The 19,740-nt window shown below is 39.8% G+C and overlaps 2 protein-coding genes across 2 annotated transcripts; both read left to right on the top strand.

Moving 5' to 3' along the window:
• Positions 1-285: 285 nt before the first annotated feature.
• On the top strand, positions 286-6,052 carry LOC106421328 (probable inorganic phosphate transporter 1-8). The gene is made up of 2 exons (XM_048756753.1): positions 286-1,812; positions 3,965-6,052. Exons 1-2 carry the CDS (start codon positions 1,094-1,096, stop codon positions 4,872-4,874), a joined length of 1,629 nt encoding a protein of 542 aa, XP_048612710.1. The 5' UTR covers positions 286-1,093; the 3' UTR covers positions 4,875-6,052.
• Positions 6,053-18,243: 12,191 nt separating this feature from the next.
• LOC106421248 (probable inorganic phosphate transporter 1-8) lies at positions 18,244-19,095 on the top strand. Its single transcript, XM_048757228.1, has one exon. It carries the CDS (start codon positions 18,244-18,246, stop codon positions 19,093-19,095), a length of 852 nt encoding a protein of 283 aa, XP_048613185.1.
• Positions 19,096-19,740: the final 645 nt, after the last annotated feature.

Genomic DNA, 19,740 nt, shown 5'->3' with positions numbered 1-19,740 from the left:
TGCATTCATGCATAAGCCGACAGACATTTACTGGCAGGCTGTCAAACGAATCTTGCGTTATCTTGCAGGCACCCCTACTCATGGTATTCTCATCCGCGCCAGCTCTCCGACCAATCTACATGCTTACTCAGACGCATATTGGGCTGGTGATATTGATGATTATCTCTCTACCACTGCTTATGTTGTTTACTTTGGGGGCAATCCGATATCTTGGTCTTCAAAGAAACAAAAAGGTGTGGCGCGCTCGTCCACATAAGCGGAGTATCGGGCGGTCGCAGACACGGCCTCCGAAATTCGCTGGGTCTGCTCGTTGCTCTCTGAGCTTGGTGTCTCCATCCCAGATATACCTGTCATCTACTGTGACAATATCGGTGCTACACACTTGGCTGCAAACCCGGTTTTCCACTCCAGAATGAAACATATTGCGTTGGACTTTCACTTCATTCATGACAATGTACAATCTGGAGCTTTGCGTGTTACACACTTGTCTACCAGAGACCAGCTAGCCGATGCCTTAACGAAGCCACTTACGAGCATTCGGTTTACAGAGATCATGCACAAGATTGGTGTTACTCAAGTACCTCCATCTTGAGGGGGTGTATAGGAGATAATATGTAATTAAGGTTATAAGTGTCATTAGCTCTAACCTAAGCTCTCTGTAATAGCTATATATATTGTAACATCTACATCTAATAATACTCATTCAGCCTACATTCATATAGTTTACACACTGCTGCATTATTACTAGATTACTACTTACTCTTCATCAGAGTGAATTAAACAGAAATAACTGGATTAATACAAAAGCCTGGTTTAGTCTGCCGGAGATCCTCAAACAGTGAATATTGTGCACGTCGTGACAACAAGAAATAGAATATAACAACTCACGAAGTCTTCCTCGGATTCAAGCATAAAGCAGCATATTTCATGAGCTTGGAAATAATATAATGAAAAACAGAAAGACTTCTTGTACAGTTGTACCTAACTTATTATAAGTACAATCATTAATATCCTGTTTCACTTTATTATGCTCTACCTACGAAGTCCAAAGATTCCATAAACAAAACCAAATAAAAGTGAAGAGGGATCAACTATGAATTCAGAATCGCAGATCAAGAAAAGGACGTTGCCACCAAGGGTGTTGTCGTCTCTTGATGCAGCTAGAATACAATGGTACCACTTCAAAGCGATCATAATAGCAGGAATGGGACTATTCACCGACGCTTACGACCTCTTCTGCATCGCACCGATCATGAAAATGATTAGCCATATTTATTACCACGGAGACTCCATCACCACAGCCGTTCTCTCCCTTTCTTACGCCATCGCTCTTCTCGGGACAGCAACGGGTCAACTCGTGTTCGGTTACCTCGGCGACCGAGTTGGTCGTCGCCGAGTCTACGAGCTTTGTCTGATCATCATGATCCTAAGCTCCTTTGGCTGTGGCTTTTCCGTGTGCACCAGTCGTAGGTCTTGCGTTATGGTCAGTCTCGGTTTCTTTCGGTTTATTCTCGGTTTGGGTATCGGTGGTGATTACCCGCTCTCGGCTACCATCATGTCGGAGTTTTCGAATAAGAGAACACGTGGCGCCTTTATAGCTGCCGTGTTCTCCATGCAAGGGTTGGGGATTCTTGTGAGCTCAGCCGTGACGATGGCTGTTTGCGTGGCGTTTAAAAACTTTGGCAGCGGTTCGAAGGCTGATGGGGAGGCTCCGGTTGAAGCTGACGTGGCGTGGAGGCTAATCCTTATGATCGGTGCTCTTCCCGCTGCACTGACGTTGTACTGGCGAGTATTGATGCCTGAAACCGCGAGGTTCGTCCAAAACTTTCTCCATATCTTTTTTACTGATATTAATTAGTATTATTTTAAAAAAGTATTTCTACTTCATTTATATATTTTATATTTCCAATCACAGAATCAGAAAGAACGTACGGATTACGTTTTTGTCCCCTTATTTATTGGCTACTTGTCCCACAAATAAAATATATCGAAAGGGGTGGCCGCAAGAGGGATAGTTGCTTTTTTACGTATACTTAATACTTGGTTTGCGAGAAATAAATTTTCCGACTTGTACTTAACTTATCAGAAACGAGTACTTGTTATTTCGAGTACTTATCCAAAATATGTTACTTGCAAGTTAGTTGCCTTGTTCGATTACTTGCTACTTACAAGTATTTATTAATTACTTGGATATATTTCTAACTTTCTAAGAATTACTTGATAGATAATATTTTACGAGAGAAGATTACGAAAGTTTGTTTTATTTACTCGACTTTGTAAAAATACGAGAGTTATTTTAAATAAAATATTTGCACCTAATATAAAAAAAGAAGAAGATGGAATTCAATTAGAAAGTATTGTTTACTTCTTACAACAAAGAAATATTTGTTTAGGGCTTTAGTTTTTATGGTTTAGTTATCATTTTTTGTCGTAAAACAAGTAACGAATAATATCAAGGCGAGTCGTAATTTTTTTTGTGATACTTGTTACTTGCCTTGTACTTGCAAGTAGCAAAACTTAACGACTTGATATTTGACTTGGCAACGACGAATACTTGAAAAAACGAGGTGAGTACGGGTCAAGTAGCGAGTATAAGGCAAGTAACTAGTATTCATGCCCAACCCTAGCTACAAGATTTAAGCTTATACTAGGGTTTGATCCGCGCAACCGAATATTTATTAACTTTCTTTATAGATCAAATTTAAAACCGGTTATCTTTGCAAAACTTTGTGTTGTGGTATTGTTTTCACATAATACAGTTAGATATTCAGTCAGCCAAAATGATAATTAGATAACATATATGGTTTGTTATCACGAATTTGAAAGGTTGGTTTGCTAAAATTCTATTTTTTACATATTAGAAAATCCCTAAAATAATGGGAAGTTACTGGTTTTAATTGATTTAAGTTTTTCAATGTTAGCCTAAACACAAAATGTATAGTTGAATAAATAAAAACCTATTTAAAATTATGAATTTCTAATGGAGGGTCCAAACTAATAAATCACACATCAAATGATCAAATAAGTCATGATTTCTATTTTAATAGTATAGATGGTTATATAGAAATAAACTTACCCGATTTTGTAATTTTCTTTCCTTTGGGTAGAAAAACAGCAGTTTCATATATTTTACAAATTTTTGCAGTTTAACATATTTTGGAATATTTAAATAGAAAACTAACTAAAAAGACATTCTGCTTCTTCAACATCTTATTATAAAAACAAAACGATAGATGCTATGATTTCAAACATTCTTTTACAACTCCCATGGTGACGCATGATATACATTCCTAGATGATTTCTCAATTCTTGTTTTTAATACATATATTGTACTTTAACTAATGAAGACCATAAAAACGTTTTTCTAGTGTATTGAAAATGTTAAGAGTTGATGGTGGGTTTAGAGCTATGGTTTAATGGCATCTTATATTTTGTATACAATATTAGATTCCTTAACAATTGTAGTTAGTTGTATATTTTAATAGCTAGATTTTATTGATATATAATATATATCAGTTATTCGGAGGGTTACAAATTAGTTGTTTGTTTTAAATGAGTCATTGACATTGTAAGGGATATTCGGATGGATACCAAATACTGTGGTATATACCTTACCAGCCATCTCATCCTTGCGTAATTTATTCCAAGACTCCACCAATCATTTTTAACAAAAAAGTCTTCACCAATCATACATATAACTTATTTAATATTTTATAGTTTTATTATTCTTCCATCTAATATTTATAGGACATGTTTATTGCAGAGTTCTTAGGGTGAGGTTTTTAGCGTAATATAAGAAACGGTCGCCTTCGGCTAGTCCACTAGTTTGTACTCTAGTCCGTACGGCATTCAATAAAAAAGGAAAAAAGTCAAAATAACAAAAACTCGATTTGTAAATGTATAAATAGTCTATTTTACATTAAATGCGGCTTATTAATTAAAACTAGTAGTACCATGCATGCAGGTACACAGCACTTGTGGAACACAATATAGTCCAAGCAGCAAAAGACATGCAAAAAGTCATGTCAATATCTAATATCTCTGACGAAATAACGACGGAGGCACCTTCTCCTTCACCACCGCCTACCTACAAGCTCTTCTCCATTCGCTTCCTCCGCCTCCACGGCCGTGACCTCTTTGCCGCATCCGCTAACTGGTTCCTAGTAGACGTCGTCTTCTACACAAGCAACTTCCTCCTCTCCCATATTTTCAGTAGCTACTCCCACAAACCTTCTTCTTCCGCCACCACAAACGTCTACGACGCAACCTTCGAAGTGGCTAAACTAGGAGCCATCATCGCCGCTTGCTCTACCATTCCCGGTTACTGGTTCACAGTTTTCTTCATCGACAAGGTAGGTCGTGTCAGGATCCAGATTATGGGGTTTTTCTTCATGGCCGTTATTTTTTTGGCCGCGGGGATTCCGTACACTTGGTATTGGTCAAAGCATGAGCAGACAGAGAAAGGCTTTATGGTTCTTTACGGTTTCGTTTTCTTCTTTTGTAACTTTGGTCCCAACACTACAACTTTTATCATTCCCGCGGAGCTTTTCCCGGCTAGGTTTAGGTCGACTTGCCACGGGATATCTGGAGCCGCGGGTAAGCTTGGGGCTATTGTGGGCACTGTTGGATTCTTGTGGGCTACGAAGGAGGTAGAAGACGGCGATGATATAAACCAGGTTTATCCTGATGCGAACCGAATGAGAACTGCTTTCTTGATTCTTGGTGGAGTTTGTATTACTGGAATGTTTGTGACGTATTTCTTCACGAAGGAAACTATGGGAAGATCGTTAGAAGAGAATGAGCACGAGCACGAACGAGATAAGAATGTTGAGGACGAAGAGATTGGTGACGGGCAATCCTTGGCAAGCACCTGATGACCCTGCCAAGATACCAAACTCATGAATCAGTTTACTTGACGAAAGGAAGCCAAATGTATATTTCTTACCAAATAAAACCGTTTAATGTAAGCTTCCTCTGTGTGTACTTTCTACCCATGCAACTGTTCAATATAGTCTTCTTTGTTTTTCATCAGTTCAATGGTCTCTGTTTCTCTTCAGTCATCATTTTATATTCAGTTCTTTAAAGGACATCATCATTGGGTAGAAAATTGAGTTTCTCAACCACGTTTTAAATATCAAATAATGTTGGCCAATGAAAAATGACAAATATTCGAATAGTTTTTTTAAATACTGAAAAGTTTTTCAACCATAAAATCTCTATTCTTTTCTTTTTTCATATTTATTTTATTTTTGAGAGTAGATGGTTTAACCTAAGTTTTGACTTCATTGTTTGAAAGCTTATTATTGCCCCATCATTGTTACAACATTTCAATTCGCAAGTCAAAAGGAAAACACTTAAATTATAATGTCATGACAACGTTCATATCAATATGAAGATAGAGATCATTCTCAGAAAAGATAGAATAATTTTATCATTTAGTTTTGGTGGGCAAAGAAGCCATCTTGTTGATTCCACGGAGACCCTCTGGCTTCCCAGTGTTTACCCAACCGCAGCCACACCACGGTCCAAATCGACCCCGCACCGTCCATTAAAGACACCCTTCATATACCAAAACACAGTAACATCTTGAGGACTAAGACCATCCGCAACGGCGGTCCAAGAAGAGTCCTTAGGAGGTAATCATATGATTAATGAAATATAATAATAATATTTTGGCTAACATAACAACGGATCAGTCCGTAAATAAGGATATGAAGGACTTGATCCTTAGTGCACGTGTCGGAGGAGGATAGACTCGGTGAGCTATTGTGTTTGGTTTTGCGGAAAAAAAAAATTCATTCGAGATCGAAGGCGAGAAAAAAAATCAGAGCTCGAGACGAAAAGGCGATTTCGATCAGTCGTTGAAGAAGGAGACGTCAGCAGAAGTTCACAGGTGAAAACCGAGAGGCCTACAAATCTGGATAATCTCTTTCGCGTTCGGAATGATCTTCGTGATAGGCATATGCATGAACGATTGAAAAATGATTTAATCGAAAATATTTGAAACAAATTTGGTGATGAAAATTAATAATTAGTGTATCTTTATATTTAATCATTGTATCTTTATTTTTAATCATGCAATTAATAAAATTTCAATTTCAATTTAAAAGAAAAATTAAAAAAAATTATTTTTTTATTCTTAAAAACTCCATCTTCGGGAACACCATTGGACACACAGTTTTGATTGGAATCCTTAACTATTCAAAAAAAAAAAATTACTAAAATATTCCTAAGGATTCTAAGGTGGAGTACACCATTGCATATGCTCTAATAAGGAATGGATCAGTCTTTTTCTTGAATTAATAATGACTTACTCCCTAGTAGAACTGGAACTCTACCAGAGGCATCAATAGCAACGCCTTCATGGTCCATTTGATCTTCAGCCGTTCGATCGTCCTACATGTTTAGAAAGATGTGACCTTTTCGTGGGCTCTGACAAATATAGCTTAGATCTGTCTTTTCCTGATACAATTTTGTTGTCTGTTTCTACTTTCTGACACGTATCAACCAGAAAAATTGTGAGTTTTGATAATCACTTTGCCTAGGCATCGGGGGGCTCATGGCAGATGCTGCTCGTGTCGTGTGTTGATTAACAAGGATAAGATTGAGTGTCAAAGCCACATGATTACACTAGATGGATGACCTAGTTACTGTTTGGAACATAGCTGGACTTCAACACAAGTATGTATACCCAAGGTGGTGGTGGTGGTCTTTCTTCTCTCATCCGCCGGCTTTGATCCTTACTGATGATGGACGAACCAGTTTATAACCAGAAACGCTCCATGACTCCTCCCACAATCTATATCGGCGCTGGATTGATCCATCAATCACAACTTCTTCAAAGGTGTCATCTATTGGACATGTTTAGGCTTTAGTCTAACTTGCTGTATATACATAGTGAGCTCGAAGGCCAATACAATGGAAACGCAATGAACACAAGATTGTAAACAATTGGATATGGTATTGATACAATGTAATTGTAGGGAATTCATTTTATTAATGACAATAATATAATCTAGCTAAACTCTAAAATCTTGTCTTTTTTTTTGTAACACATAACTCTAAAATCTTGTCTAATTGCGTCTTTTCCCATGAAATGAACATGTTCCATATAAAACCACTAAAGAAAACAAAAAAAAAACTCCAAAAGTCGAAACAAATCAATCCGATTAAAAAGCAAAGCAAAAGCTCAAAGAAACACAACACATCACTTTCTGACCTTCGGTCTACGTAGTGTTGTTTCCGCGAGGTTTTCATGTTAAGACTGTCTGCATGTTGTTTACACATCCCTTCACCAGTGAATTAAACCAAAATAAATGGATTAATACAAAAGCATGGTTTAGTCTGCCGGAGATTCTCAAACAATTAATAATGTGCACGTCGTGACAACACAAAATAGAATATAACAACTCACCAAGTCTTTCTCGGATTCAAGCATAAGCAGCATATTTCATGAGCATAGAAATAATGTAATGAAAAAGAGACAGAGACTTCTTGTACCTAACTTATTATAAGTACAATCAATAATGTCCTGTTTCAATTTATTGTGCCTACGAAGTCCAAACCTTCGATAAACAAAACCAAATAGAGGTGAAGAAGGAAGCTATGAATTCAGAATCGCAGATCAAGAAAAGGACGTTGACACCAAAGGTGTTGTTGTCTCTTGATGCAGCTAGAATACAATGGTACCATCTCAAAGCGATCATAATAGCAGGAATGGGACTATTCACCGACGCTTACGACCTCTTCTGCATCGCACCGATCATGAAAATGATTAGCCATATTTATTACCACGGAGACTCCATCACCACAGCCGTTCTCTCCCTTTCTTACGCCATCGCTCTTCTCGGGACAGCAACGGGTCAACTCGTGTTCTGTTACCTCGGCGACCGAGTTGGTCGTCGCCGAGTCTACGGGATTTGTCTGATCATCATGATCCTAAGCTCCTTTGGTTGTGGCTTTTCCGTGTGCACGAGTAGTAGGTCTTGCGTTATGGTCAGTCTCGGTTTCTTTCGGTTTATTCTCGGTTTGGGTATCGGTGGTGATTACCCGCTCTCGGCTACCATCATGTCGGAGTTTGCGAATAAGAGAAGACGTGGCGCCTTTATAGCTGCCGTGTTCTCCATGCAAGGGTCGGGGATTCTTGTGAGCTCAGCCGTGACGATGGCTGTTTGTGTGGCGTTTAAAAACTTTGGCGGCGGTTCGAAGGCTGATGGAGAGGCTCCGGTTGAAGCTGACGTGGCGTGGAGGCTGATCCTTATGATCGGTGCTCTTCCCGCTGCACTGACGTTGTACTGGCGAACGTTGATGCCTGAAACCGCGAGGTTCGTCCAAAACTTTCTCCATATTTTTGTACTGATATTAATTAATTAGTATTATTTAAAAAAAGTCTCTGTGCTTTATTTATATATTTTATATTTCCAATCACAAATCAGAAGGGACGTACGGCATAACGTTTTTGCCTCACTATTTATTGGCTACTTGTCCCACATATAAAATATTGGAAGCTAGAAGATTTAAGCTTATATCATTCTATAGAACTAATATCATTTTTACCCTATTTTGTAGTTTTCTTTCCTTTGGGAAGAAAACAGCAGTTTCATATATTTTACAATTTTTTGCAGTTTAACATATGTTGGAAGATTTAAATATAAAATTATTCAAAAAGACATTCTGCTTCTTCAACATATATTTTAAAAACAAAACGATAGATGCCATGATTTCAATTAAACATTATTTAAACTCTAGTTTTTAATAAATATATTGTACTTTAACCAATGAAGACCATAAAAACGTTTTTCTAGTCTATTGAAAATGTTAAGAGTTGATGGTGGGTTTAGAACTATGGTTTGATGACAATCTATATATTGTATATAATATTAGATTCCTTAACAATTTTTGTTAGTTGTATATTTTAATAGCTATCTTTTATTGATATATATATCAGTTATTCAGAGGGTTAACAAATTAGTTGTTTGTTTCAAATGAGTCATTGACATTGTAAGGTTAACAAATTAGCATCTATGAATACTAAAATATTTTTTTGGAATGTCCGCGTATTGAATGATCCGGACAAGCACACCCTTTTTGTCAATGGCTAGCGAGCCAACAACCTTCTTTTGACATCATTTTGGAATCACATATCAAGAATCATAACCTGAGCCCTTTAATGACCAAACTTTGTAGAGGCTGGAACTATGCCTCTAATCACTCTATGGACGTTGAAGGTCGCATAATTGTTATCTGGAAGGAAACTGTCTCCGTACGCATTCTGCATCAATCGAGGCAAGCTGTAACATGCGAGGTCAAGCTGCCTGGATCTTTCCCTTTTGTTTATACTGCCGTCTATGCTTCAAATGAGAGAGCTGAGCGTACGGATTTATGGGTGGAACTTCTTAACACATGCCAATCCCTATCACTTGACACGGTGCCATGGATCATGAGTGGAGACTTTAATCAGATTGCTCATTACTCTGAAAACTCCCATGATGATGTCAACTACCTCACTAGTAGTATGGTTGAGTTCAAGGATTGTCTTCACCAAATGGGACTGTATGATCTTCGTTTTCAAGGTCCTCTTTTCACCTGGACCAATAAGCAACCTGAGTCTCCCTTGGCTAAAAAACTTGATCGCCTCCTCATCAATAGTCAAATCCTAAACCTATTCCCCAACTGTACTGCTTTCTTTCTGCCAGCCCTAACCTCTGATCACTGTCCTTGTATCCTCGATCTGGCCTACAAAATCCCAACCCATGGAACCCGCCCTTTCAAATTCTATAACTATCTTTCCAAACACCCCGACTTTCTCCAAGTGGTCTACGAAGCATGGACACAAGCCGGAAGCATTGCATGGAACCTCACTGCCCTATGCTGGAAACAAAAGCAAATCAAGAGAGAGCTTAAAACACTAAACATAGAGAATTTTTCACAAATACAAAAGAGAGTTAGTGAGGCTAACTGTTTGCTACAAGATGTGCAGGTACAAGTGATGCAAACTCCAACTACGCAGCTTTTTGAACTTGAAAAGCAGGCCCTAGAAAGATGGAACTTCCTGAGGATGATAGAAGAGAGCTACTTCAAACAAAGATCTCGAATTAATTGGCTAAAGGAGGGTGACCAGAATACAACTTACTTCTATCGGATTGTTCAGACTCGCCTCAGCTACAACATGATTAGATCTTTCATTCTAGCCTCTGGTGTCGTTCTGAATGATCCTTTGGACATGAGTTCTCATGCTGTCTGTCACTTCACTAATATCTTAGGTCCTGTCCCTGCACCGCAAGTTGCTCAGTCTTCGGTTCAATGGTTCCAGGGGCTAACTCCATTCCGTTGCTCTCAGGATCAAGGGCAGTTGATGACTTCAATTCCTACTCTGGAGGAGATCGCCTCTGTTCTGCTCAAGCTTAACCCAAACAAGGCTTCGGGCCCAGATGGATTAACTTCAGGTTTCTACAAGTCTGCGTGGAGCATCTTAGGCACTGAAGTTGTCACTTCCATCCGTCACTTCTTCTACACCTCCTTCATGCCGTCTACTACCAACTCCACTATCCTCACTTTGGTTCCTAAACATCCTGGCGCCTCACAAATCACTGACTTTCGCCCGATCGCTTGTCTCAATACGCTATACAAGGTGGTGTCGCGGTTGCTTGTGAGAAGACTAAAGCCAATCCTGTCCCATCTTATTGTACCGAGCCAGACTGCATTTGTTAGAGGACGACTTCTAGTTGAAAACACTTCCTTAGCGGGAGAGTTAATAAACGGGTATCATAAGCAAACATGCCACAAGCGTATAACTATAAAAGTTGATATAGCGAAAGCTTTTGATACCTTGTCTTGGTCCTTCTTATTCTCTTGCCTTGATGCTATGGACCTTCCTCAACAATTCATCTCCTGGATCAGAGTGTGTGTGTGCACAACAAGCTTTACGGTTGGATACAACGGTGTGATCAATGGTTTCTTCAAAGGAACTCGTGGCCTACACCAAGGAGACCCGTTGTCGCCCTATCTCTTTGTCATAGCGCTGAACAACTTATCATTAATGCTCAAGGAAGCTGCACATGAGAGGAAATTTAATTATCATCTCAAATGCTCATCAACTAAAATGACCCACTTATGTTTTGCAAATGACTTGCTAATCTTCATAGATGGAAGTCTTGAATCTGTCCAAGCTGTGCTTCAGGTCATTAGAGAGTTCGAGATGTGCGCTGGTCTGGCTATGAGTGTGCATAAGACTTCTTTCTTTGCCTCAGGTTTCTCTCACGCTGAATCTGACTTAATCCAGTTCTCGACGGGAATGCTGATGGGATCCCTTCCAGTTCGCTATTTGGGAGTTCCATTAGTAACAAAGAAGCTCACACTGCTCAACTGTGAAGTCTTGCTTCAGCAAATCAAAGGAAAATTCTCATCTTGGAGCTCCAAATCTTTGTCGTTTGCGGGAAGGTTGTTGCTGATCAAGATGGTTATAGCTGGGATTAACACTTTCTGGTGCTCTACCTTCATCCTCTCGAAAGCCTGCGTGAAAAAAATAAACTCTTTATGTAGTGTTTTCCTCTGGAAAGGTGATATCGAGAGTCACAATACTGCTAGGGTCTCATGGGAAGCAGTAACGAAATCAAAGAAAGAAGGTGGACTGGGAATCAAAGACTTATCTCTATGGAACAAGGCTTGTTGTCTTAAGCTAATCTGGCTCCTCTTTTTCCAATCGGGTTCGATTTGGGTTGCTTGGTTCATTGAGGAAGTATTGCAAGGTAGCCTCAGCAACTTGTGGACCACCCCACCCAACAGAAGGTTCTCTTGGCAAATAAACAAACTGCTCAAGTTAAGTCCCTTGATCTATCAATGTATAAAAATGCGAGTCTCAAATGGTCTCACCTGTCGGTTTTGGATGGATAATTGGTCCTCGCTAGGCAGCATAAGACAGTTTCTTCAACTTGGCGAATCATCATCACTTGGGATTCCGGACGTAGCGACTCTCGCTTCCCTTCAAACTAATGGTGCTTGGCAGCTTCCTCCAGCGCGATCTGAGGCTCAAGTACAGATTCATGCAGTGCTCACAATGATCAGTCTGAATGATGGAGAGGACTATTATGAGTGGGAAATAGAAGGACAAACAACAACCAGATACTCTATTGGGCAGGTATATGATCAGCTTAGAACTCAACTACCTCCTGTTCTGTGGCATCAGATAGTATGGAATAAGGGTGGGGTGCCAAGGTAGAGCTTCTTAGCTTAGTTGTTTGTGTTGAATAGATGTCCCACCCGAGACAGATTAATTGGTTGGGGCCTGATCACGACATCACCACTGTGTTTGCTTTGTAACTTGGAACCTGAAAGTCGAAACCATCTCTTCTTTGATTGTGCCTTCACCTGGGGAATATGGAGTGTACTGATAAGGAAATGTGGCTTACAGCCGGAACGAATATGGAGCAGAGTTTTGGAACAGCTTCAAGGTCTCAGTCCTCGATCTCCGCTAGGTATGCTATCGCTTATCTGTTGGCAAGCATGTTTGTACTGGTCATGGACAGAACGGAACACAAGACTCCACATGAAGATCTTCACCTCCTCTCAATCTCTAACCCGTCGGATTGATAGGCAAATCAAAGACAGGATCCTCTCTCTCCGGTCTGCCAATCCTTCAACATCCTCCACTATGATGCAGCAATGGCTCAGCTGATACAACTCCTCCGATCAATTTCGTCACCTCCAACCTTTGCGTGATCTCTGATCGTCGTCCAACTTTGTAAACGACTCATCGTTACTTCCAATATTGTTTTGGGCCTTAAGGGGCAATTTTATGATTCTTGATTTGGGTAAAACTCTACTGGGCGGGGCTCCTTACCAAACTGAAGTCAGTGGGCTTGTAAACTTTTGTTTCCTTTCGTTTTTAATATGAAAAATTGTTTGCAAAAAAAAAGACATTGGAAGGGATATTCGGATGGATACCAAATACTGTGGTATATACCTTACCAGCCATGTCATCCTTACGTAATTTATTCCAAGACACCACCAATCATTTTTAACAAAATAAAAGTCTTCACCAGTCATACATATAACTTATTTAATATTTTATAGTATTATTATTCTTTCATCTAATATTTATATCTACCTCAGGTATCACCTCCAGCTAGTCCACTAGTTTGTGTTGTAAAACTGGACCGGATAGAGCAGGGTCGCAGCTAATAATTTGAGAAATAGTGTAATAAATGGAACACCAGATTTAACGTGGAAAACCCTAAAAGATAAAAATCACGGACAAGGTAGAAGAATTTATTACGAGAAAAATAATAGGAGTTACAACCTCTCAATTATAACGGAGAAACCGATTAATAATTTTCTCGTTATAATAGGAGAAAATACTCAAACTCTCTAAATAATTTTCTCTCAACCCGATCCCAAATACCCGTAAGAAAAAAGAATTTTTTTTTTCTCTCTCTCACGTTCTTCTTCTTCCTCACTTCTCTCTGTGATTTTGATTTTGGGATATCTTTTTTCTTCAGCTTAGCTCTCCTTTTATAGAAGAAGTTTGGACATGTGAAAGCCATAATTACTGACAAAATCACTTCCTTCACCGTCCAACTTCACCGTCCATCACCGTCCATTATGAAAAACGTGTTATTTGACTTACAATCTCCCACTTGAAGATTTGATTGAGGATCAATCAGATCTTCACACCATTCTTTCTACCTTGTCATTCCATGTTGCTTACGTCTCCTTCAGGCCACAAGAGGATCGACACCAAATAAACTTGTCAGTAGTGACTGCTTTCGTCATAAAATCTGCTACATTTTCTTTTGTATGAATCTTCTGCATATCCACCGTGCCTTCTTCCACTTTCTCACGAACGAAGTGATACTGGACTCGTATGTGCTTGGTTTTTGAATGAAAGGCTGGATTCCTTGCAAGATGCACGGCACTCTGGCTGTCACAAAAAAGAGAAATTTTCTCTTGTTTGTGCCCGAGTTCCTCCATTACCATCTTCAACCACATCGCCTCTTTACTAGCTTGTGTAGCTGCTACATACTCTGCTTCAGTTGTCGATGTAGCCACAATTGACTGTAGTTTTGAAACCCAAATTACAGCTCCGCTAGCAAGTGCAAACACATAACCGGTTGTGGATTTGCTTTTATCTAGATCGCCTGCATAATCTGAATCAACATAGCCTCTGACAACAAAGTCTGATCCTCCATAACATAATGCAACATCCGAGGTTCCTTTAATGTACCGTAAAATCCTTTTTACGGCATACCAATTCTCTTTACCAGGATTCGCCATGTACCGACTTACTACTCCCACTGCTTGTGCAATGTCTGGTCGTGTACAAATCATTGCGAACATTAAGCTCCCCACTGCTGATGCATACGGTACTCGAGACATTTCCATCCTTCCTTCTTTACTGCTAGGACTCATAGCGGAGGATAACTTGAAATTAATAGGAAGTGGGGTAGAGATTGGCTTACAATCTTGCATGTTGAACCTCCGCAAGATTTTCTTCAAATAATTCTTCTGTGACAGCCAAATCTTCCTATTATTTCTGTCTCGGTGAATTTGCATCCCTAGAATCTTGTTTGCTGGTCCCAAGTCCTTCATCTCGAACTCCCTAGCCAACTGTGCCTTCAATTCTTTGATACGATCATTGTTGGGGCCTGCTATCAACATGTCGTCTACATACAGCAACAGAGTAATGAACTCTCCTTCTCCAAACCTCTTGAAATATGCACAAGGGTCTGCATGAAGTCTGATGTATCCAAGGCTCATAATGAAGGAATCAAATCTCTTGTACCAGCATCTTGGCGCCTGCTTTAGACCGTACAGAGATTTGCTCAACCTGCAAACCAAGTTCTCTTGTTCTTTTTCTTCAAAACCTTCTAGTTGGAGCATATAAATTTCTTCCTCAAGATCTCCATGAAGAAACACTGTTTTCACATCTAGTTGCTCTAGATGTAAGTCAAATGTAGCGCACATTGCCAACAGTATCCGAACTGTTGTAAGTCGAACCACAGGTGAAAAAATTTCATTGAAGTCAATGCCTTCTTTCTGAGCATATCCTTTCACCACCAATCTAGCACGATACTGCTCCACTTGGTCATCACCATTTCGCTTGATCTTATAGACCCATTTGTTTCCAATGGCTTTTCTTCCTTGCGGTAATGGTACGAGCTCCCAAGTTTTATTTTTATGTAGAGCTTCAATTTCTTCTTGCATTGCTTCCATCCACTGAGAAACATCTGGACTGCTCATTGCTTCTTGGAGATTTGATGGCTCTCCGTCCTCAGTTAAAAGACAATATGCAACGTTGTAGTTCAGATCATAATCCTCGTGCCAAGCTGGTGTAGTTCTTACACGTTTTCCTTTACCAAGTTCTTCTTCCAACTCGGCAGGTTCGGCTTCCTCGTGTTCTGGTGTTGCTCCAGAAGAGTTCTCCTTTTCCACTTGTACTGCTACAGTCTCTGACCTTTCTTTTGAACTGCTTCTTTCTTCTTCGATCTTCTTATCTTCTGTGAAGATAACATCTCTGCTGATTATAACCTTGTGGGCAGTGGGATCCCACAGGCGATACCCCTTTACTCCATCAGCATATCCCAAGAACACACACTTTCTAGACTTTGGATCTAGCTTTGTAGTTTCTTGGTTATTGTACATTACATACACTGGACTCCCAAATATATGGAGGTCTGAATAGTCGACGGGCTTTCCTGTCCACATCTCCATCGGTGTTTTCAACTCAATTGCAGTTGATGGCGACCGATTTATCACATAACAGGCGGTGTTGACTGCTTCTGCCCAAAATTTCTTCTCTAAGCTTGCAGCTCCCAACATTGCTCTTGTTCTTTCTAACAGAGTCCTGTTCATCCGCTCTGCCACTCCATTTTGTTGAGGAGTGTATGATGTAGTGAACTGCCTTTTGAGGCCCTCTACTTTACAAAATTGGCTAAATACATCACCAATGTATTCACCTCCATTATCTGTCCTCAAACACTTGATCTTCTTCTCAGATTCAAGTTCCACCCGTGCTTTGAAAACTTTGAAAACTGAAAACACATCTGCCTTACTCTTGATAGGATACACCCAACATCTCCTGGAGTAGTCATCGATGAAGGACACAAAGTACTTCACTCCTCCTAGTGATATAACTGGTGCTTGCCACACATCAGAGTGAACCAATTCTAGAATGACTTTACTTCTAGAATTTGACGTGCTAAACTTCAACCGATGCTGCTTGCTTGTCACACAATGCTCACAAAAGGATAGTAATACCTTTGTGAGACCCGGAAGTAACTTCTTCTCTGCAAGAATTTTCATGCCTTGTACAGACATATGCCCAAGTTTCTGATGCCACACCGTAGTAGCTTTCTCACTGGAACTGCTTGAAGCAACAAATGCTTCTGATTCTGACAGAGTTTCTCCTCTTAACATGTATAACTTCGCAGCTATCTTCTCTCCTTTCATAAGCACAAGTGCTCCTCTAATTACTTTTAGAGTACCATTTTGAACTTCAACTTTGCAACCAAGATCATCAAGTTGCCCCACAGATAGTAAATTCTTTTTCAGGCCTTCCACGTGTCGCACCTCATGAATAGTACAAACTGTACCATCATACATCTTCAGTTGAATGGATCCAGTGCCAACAATCTTAAGTTCATGATCATTGCAACTGTACACAGATCCTCCTGAGATGGGTTCATAATGATGGAACCATTCTCTTCTAGAGGTCATGTGATATGTAGCACCTGAGTCGAACAACCATATGTCAGCGAACCTTCTTCTATTTTCGCTTGAAATTGCTGCTTCACAACATAGCGCGATTCCATTATCTGAAGTGTTTGCGATATTTCCTTGAGGGTTGGAATTCTTCAATTCCCAACAATACCCTTCTTGCCACAGTGGTAGCATTTAAAAGTCTTCTTACTTCTTGACTTTGATCTACCATGTTTGTGACTCCCACTTGAGCCATGTTCCATTGATCTCCCTCTCATCACCGTCAATGCCTCTATTTGAGAATTTTCTTGTCTGTCTTCCTTACTTTTGCGCCGACTTTCTTCTTCTAGAACCGCAGCTGCAACATCGTCAAAGACTAGACTGTCGGTGGAGACATTATTTGTTAAGTTGATGATGAGTTGATCATATGAATCTGGTAGACTTTGAAGTAGAAGCTCAGCACGTTCTTGTGATTCTACTTTATAACTCAACGAAGTGAGTTGAGAAAATAAAGTATTCAAGGTGTTGATGTGCTCCGTCACTGAAGTAGATTCTCCCATTCGAAGGGTATAAAGCTTCCTCTTGAGGAAAATTTTATTGTGCAGCGATTTGGCCTCGTACAATTTTGCAAGGTGATCCCATATCTCCTTTGCAGTCTTCTTCTCCTCTATGCTTGACAACACTCCATCTGCAAGGGCAAGATGAAGATTTGCCATAGCATTCCCATCCATCTCGTTCCATTTATCATCATCTGTGTATGTAGCCGGTCTTGTACTAATGGCCGCTAAACAACCATCTTTTCTCAAGATAGCCTTCATCTTCAACTTCCACAGCGCAAAGTTACTGCCGTTGAATTTTTCGATCTCAAATTTTGCCGCCATTGCTTCTTCCAGAACCTATGCTCTGATACCACTTGTTGTAAAACTGGACCGGATAGAGCAGGGTCGCAGCTAATAATTTGAGAAATAGTGTAATAAATGGAACACCAGATTTAACGTGGAAAACCCCAAAGGGTAAAAACCACGGACAAGGTAGAAGAATTTATTACGAGAAAAATAATAGGAGTTACAACCTCTCAATTATAACGGAGAAATCGATTAATAATTTTCTCGTTATAATAGGAGAAAATACTCAAACTCTCTAAATAATTTTCTCTCAACCCGATCCCAAATACCCGTAAGAAAAAAGAATTTTTTTTTTCTCTCTCTCACGTTCTTCTTCTTCCTCACTTCTCTCTGTGATTTTGATTTTGGGATATCTTTCCTCTTCAGCTTAGCTCTCCTTTTATAGAAGAAGTTTGGACATGTGAAAGCCATAATTATTGACAAAATCACCTCCTTCACCGTCCAACTTCACCGTCCATCACCGTCCATTATGAAAAACATGTTATTTGACTTACAGTTTGTACTCTAGTCCGTACGGCATTCAATAGAAAAGGAAAAAGTCAAAATACCAAAAACTCGATTTCGTAAATGTAACCATGCATGCAGGTACACAGCACTTGTGGAACACAATATCGTCCAAGCAGCAAAAGACATGCAAAAAGTCATGTCAATATCGAATATCTCTGACGAAACAACGACGGAGCCACCTTCTCCTTCACCACCGCCTACCTACAAGCTCTTCTCCATTCGCTTCCTCCGCCTCCACGGCCGTGACCTCTTTGCCGCATCCGCTAACTGGTTCCTAGTAGACGTCGTCTTCTACACAAGCAACTTCCTCCTCTCCCATATTTTCAGTAGCTACTCCCACAACCCTTCTTCTTCCGCCACCACAAACGTCTACGACGCAACCTTCGAAGTGGCGAAACTAGGAGCCATCATCGCCGCTTGCTCTACCATTCCCGGTTACTGGTTCACAGTTTTCTTCATCGACAAGGTAGGTCGTGTCAGGATCCAGATTATGGGGTTTTTCTTCATGGCCGTTATTTTTTTGGCCGCGGGGATTCCGTACTGTTGGTATTGGTCTAAGCATGAGCAGACAAAGAAAGGCTTTATGGTTCTTTACGGTTTCGTTTTCTTCTTTTGTAACTTTGGTCCCAACACTACAACTTTTATCATTCCCGCGGAGCTTTTCCCGGCTAGGTTTAGGTCGACTTGCCACGGGATATCTGGAGCCGCGGGTAAGCTTGGGGCTATTGTGGGCACTGTTGGATTCTTGTGGGCTACGAGAGAGGTAGAAGACGGCGATGATATAAACCAGGTTTATCCTGATGCGAACCGTATGAGAACTGCTTTCTTGATTCTTGGTGGAGTTTGTATTGCTGGAATGTTTGTGACGTATTTCTTCACGAAGGAAACTATGGGAAGATCGTTAGAAGAGAATGAGCACGAGCACGAACGAGATAAGAATGTTGAGGACGAAGAGATTGGTGACGGGCAATCCTTGGCAAGCACTTGATGACCAAGATACCAAACTCTTGAATCAGTTCAAGTTTACTCAGACAAAAGGAAGCCAAATGTATATTTCTTACCAAATAAAACCGTTTAACACGTAAGATCACTTCCAATGAGGTTCTACCCATTGGAGTTCTAAACATGAATATGTGTATATGGATATATTGTATATGTGTATGTAGTTATCGGATCCACTAAATAGTGTAGAACCCCTACCTAAAGGTTAGAGCACTTTCAATGGGGTTCTACCCTTTGGGTAAAGGTTCTACACTATTTAGTGAACCCCACAACTACATATACATATACAATATATACATACATACACACATATTCATATTTAGAACTCCAATAGGTAAAACCTCCATGACAGGTGCTCTAAGCTTCCTCTGTTTGTACTTTCTACACATGCAACTGTTCAATATACAACAGTCTTTCTTTGCTTTTCATCAGTTTAGTTAATTCTCTCTGTTTCTCTTCAGTCATCATTTTATATTCAGTTCTATAAAGGTCATCATCACTGGGTAGAAAATTGAGTTTCTCAACCAAGTTTTAATAATAAATAATACTGGACAATGAAAAAATGACAAATATTAAAATAGTTTTTCAAAAATATTGCAAGGTTTTTCAACCAGAAAACGAGTCAGCTTGT

The sequence above is a fragment of the Brassica napus genome, chromosome C5 (assembly GCF_020379485.1).
Source record: "Brassica napus cultivar Da-Ae chromosome C5, Da-Ae, whole genome shotgun sequence".
Taxonomy (NCBI): Eukaryota; Viridiplantae; Streptophyta; class Magnoliopsida; order Brassicales; family Brassicaceae; genus Brassica; species Brassica napus.
Note: the sequence above shows the minus strand (reverse complement) of the source record. Positions and strands in the feature narration are given on the sequence as shown.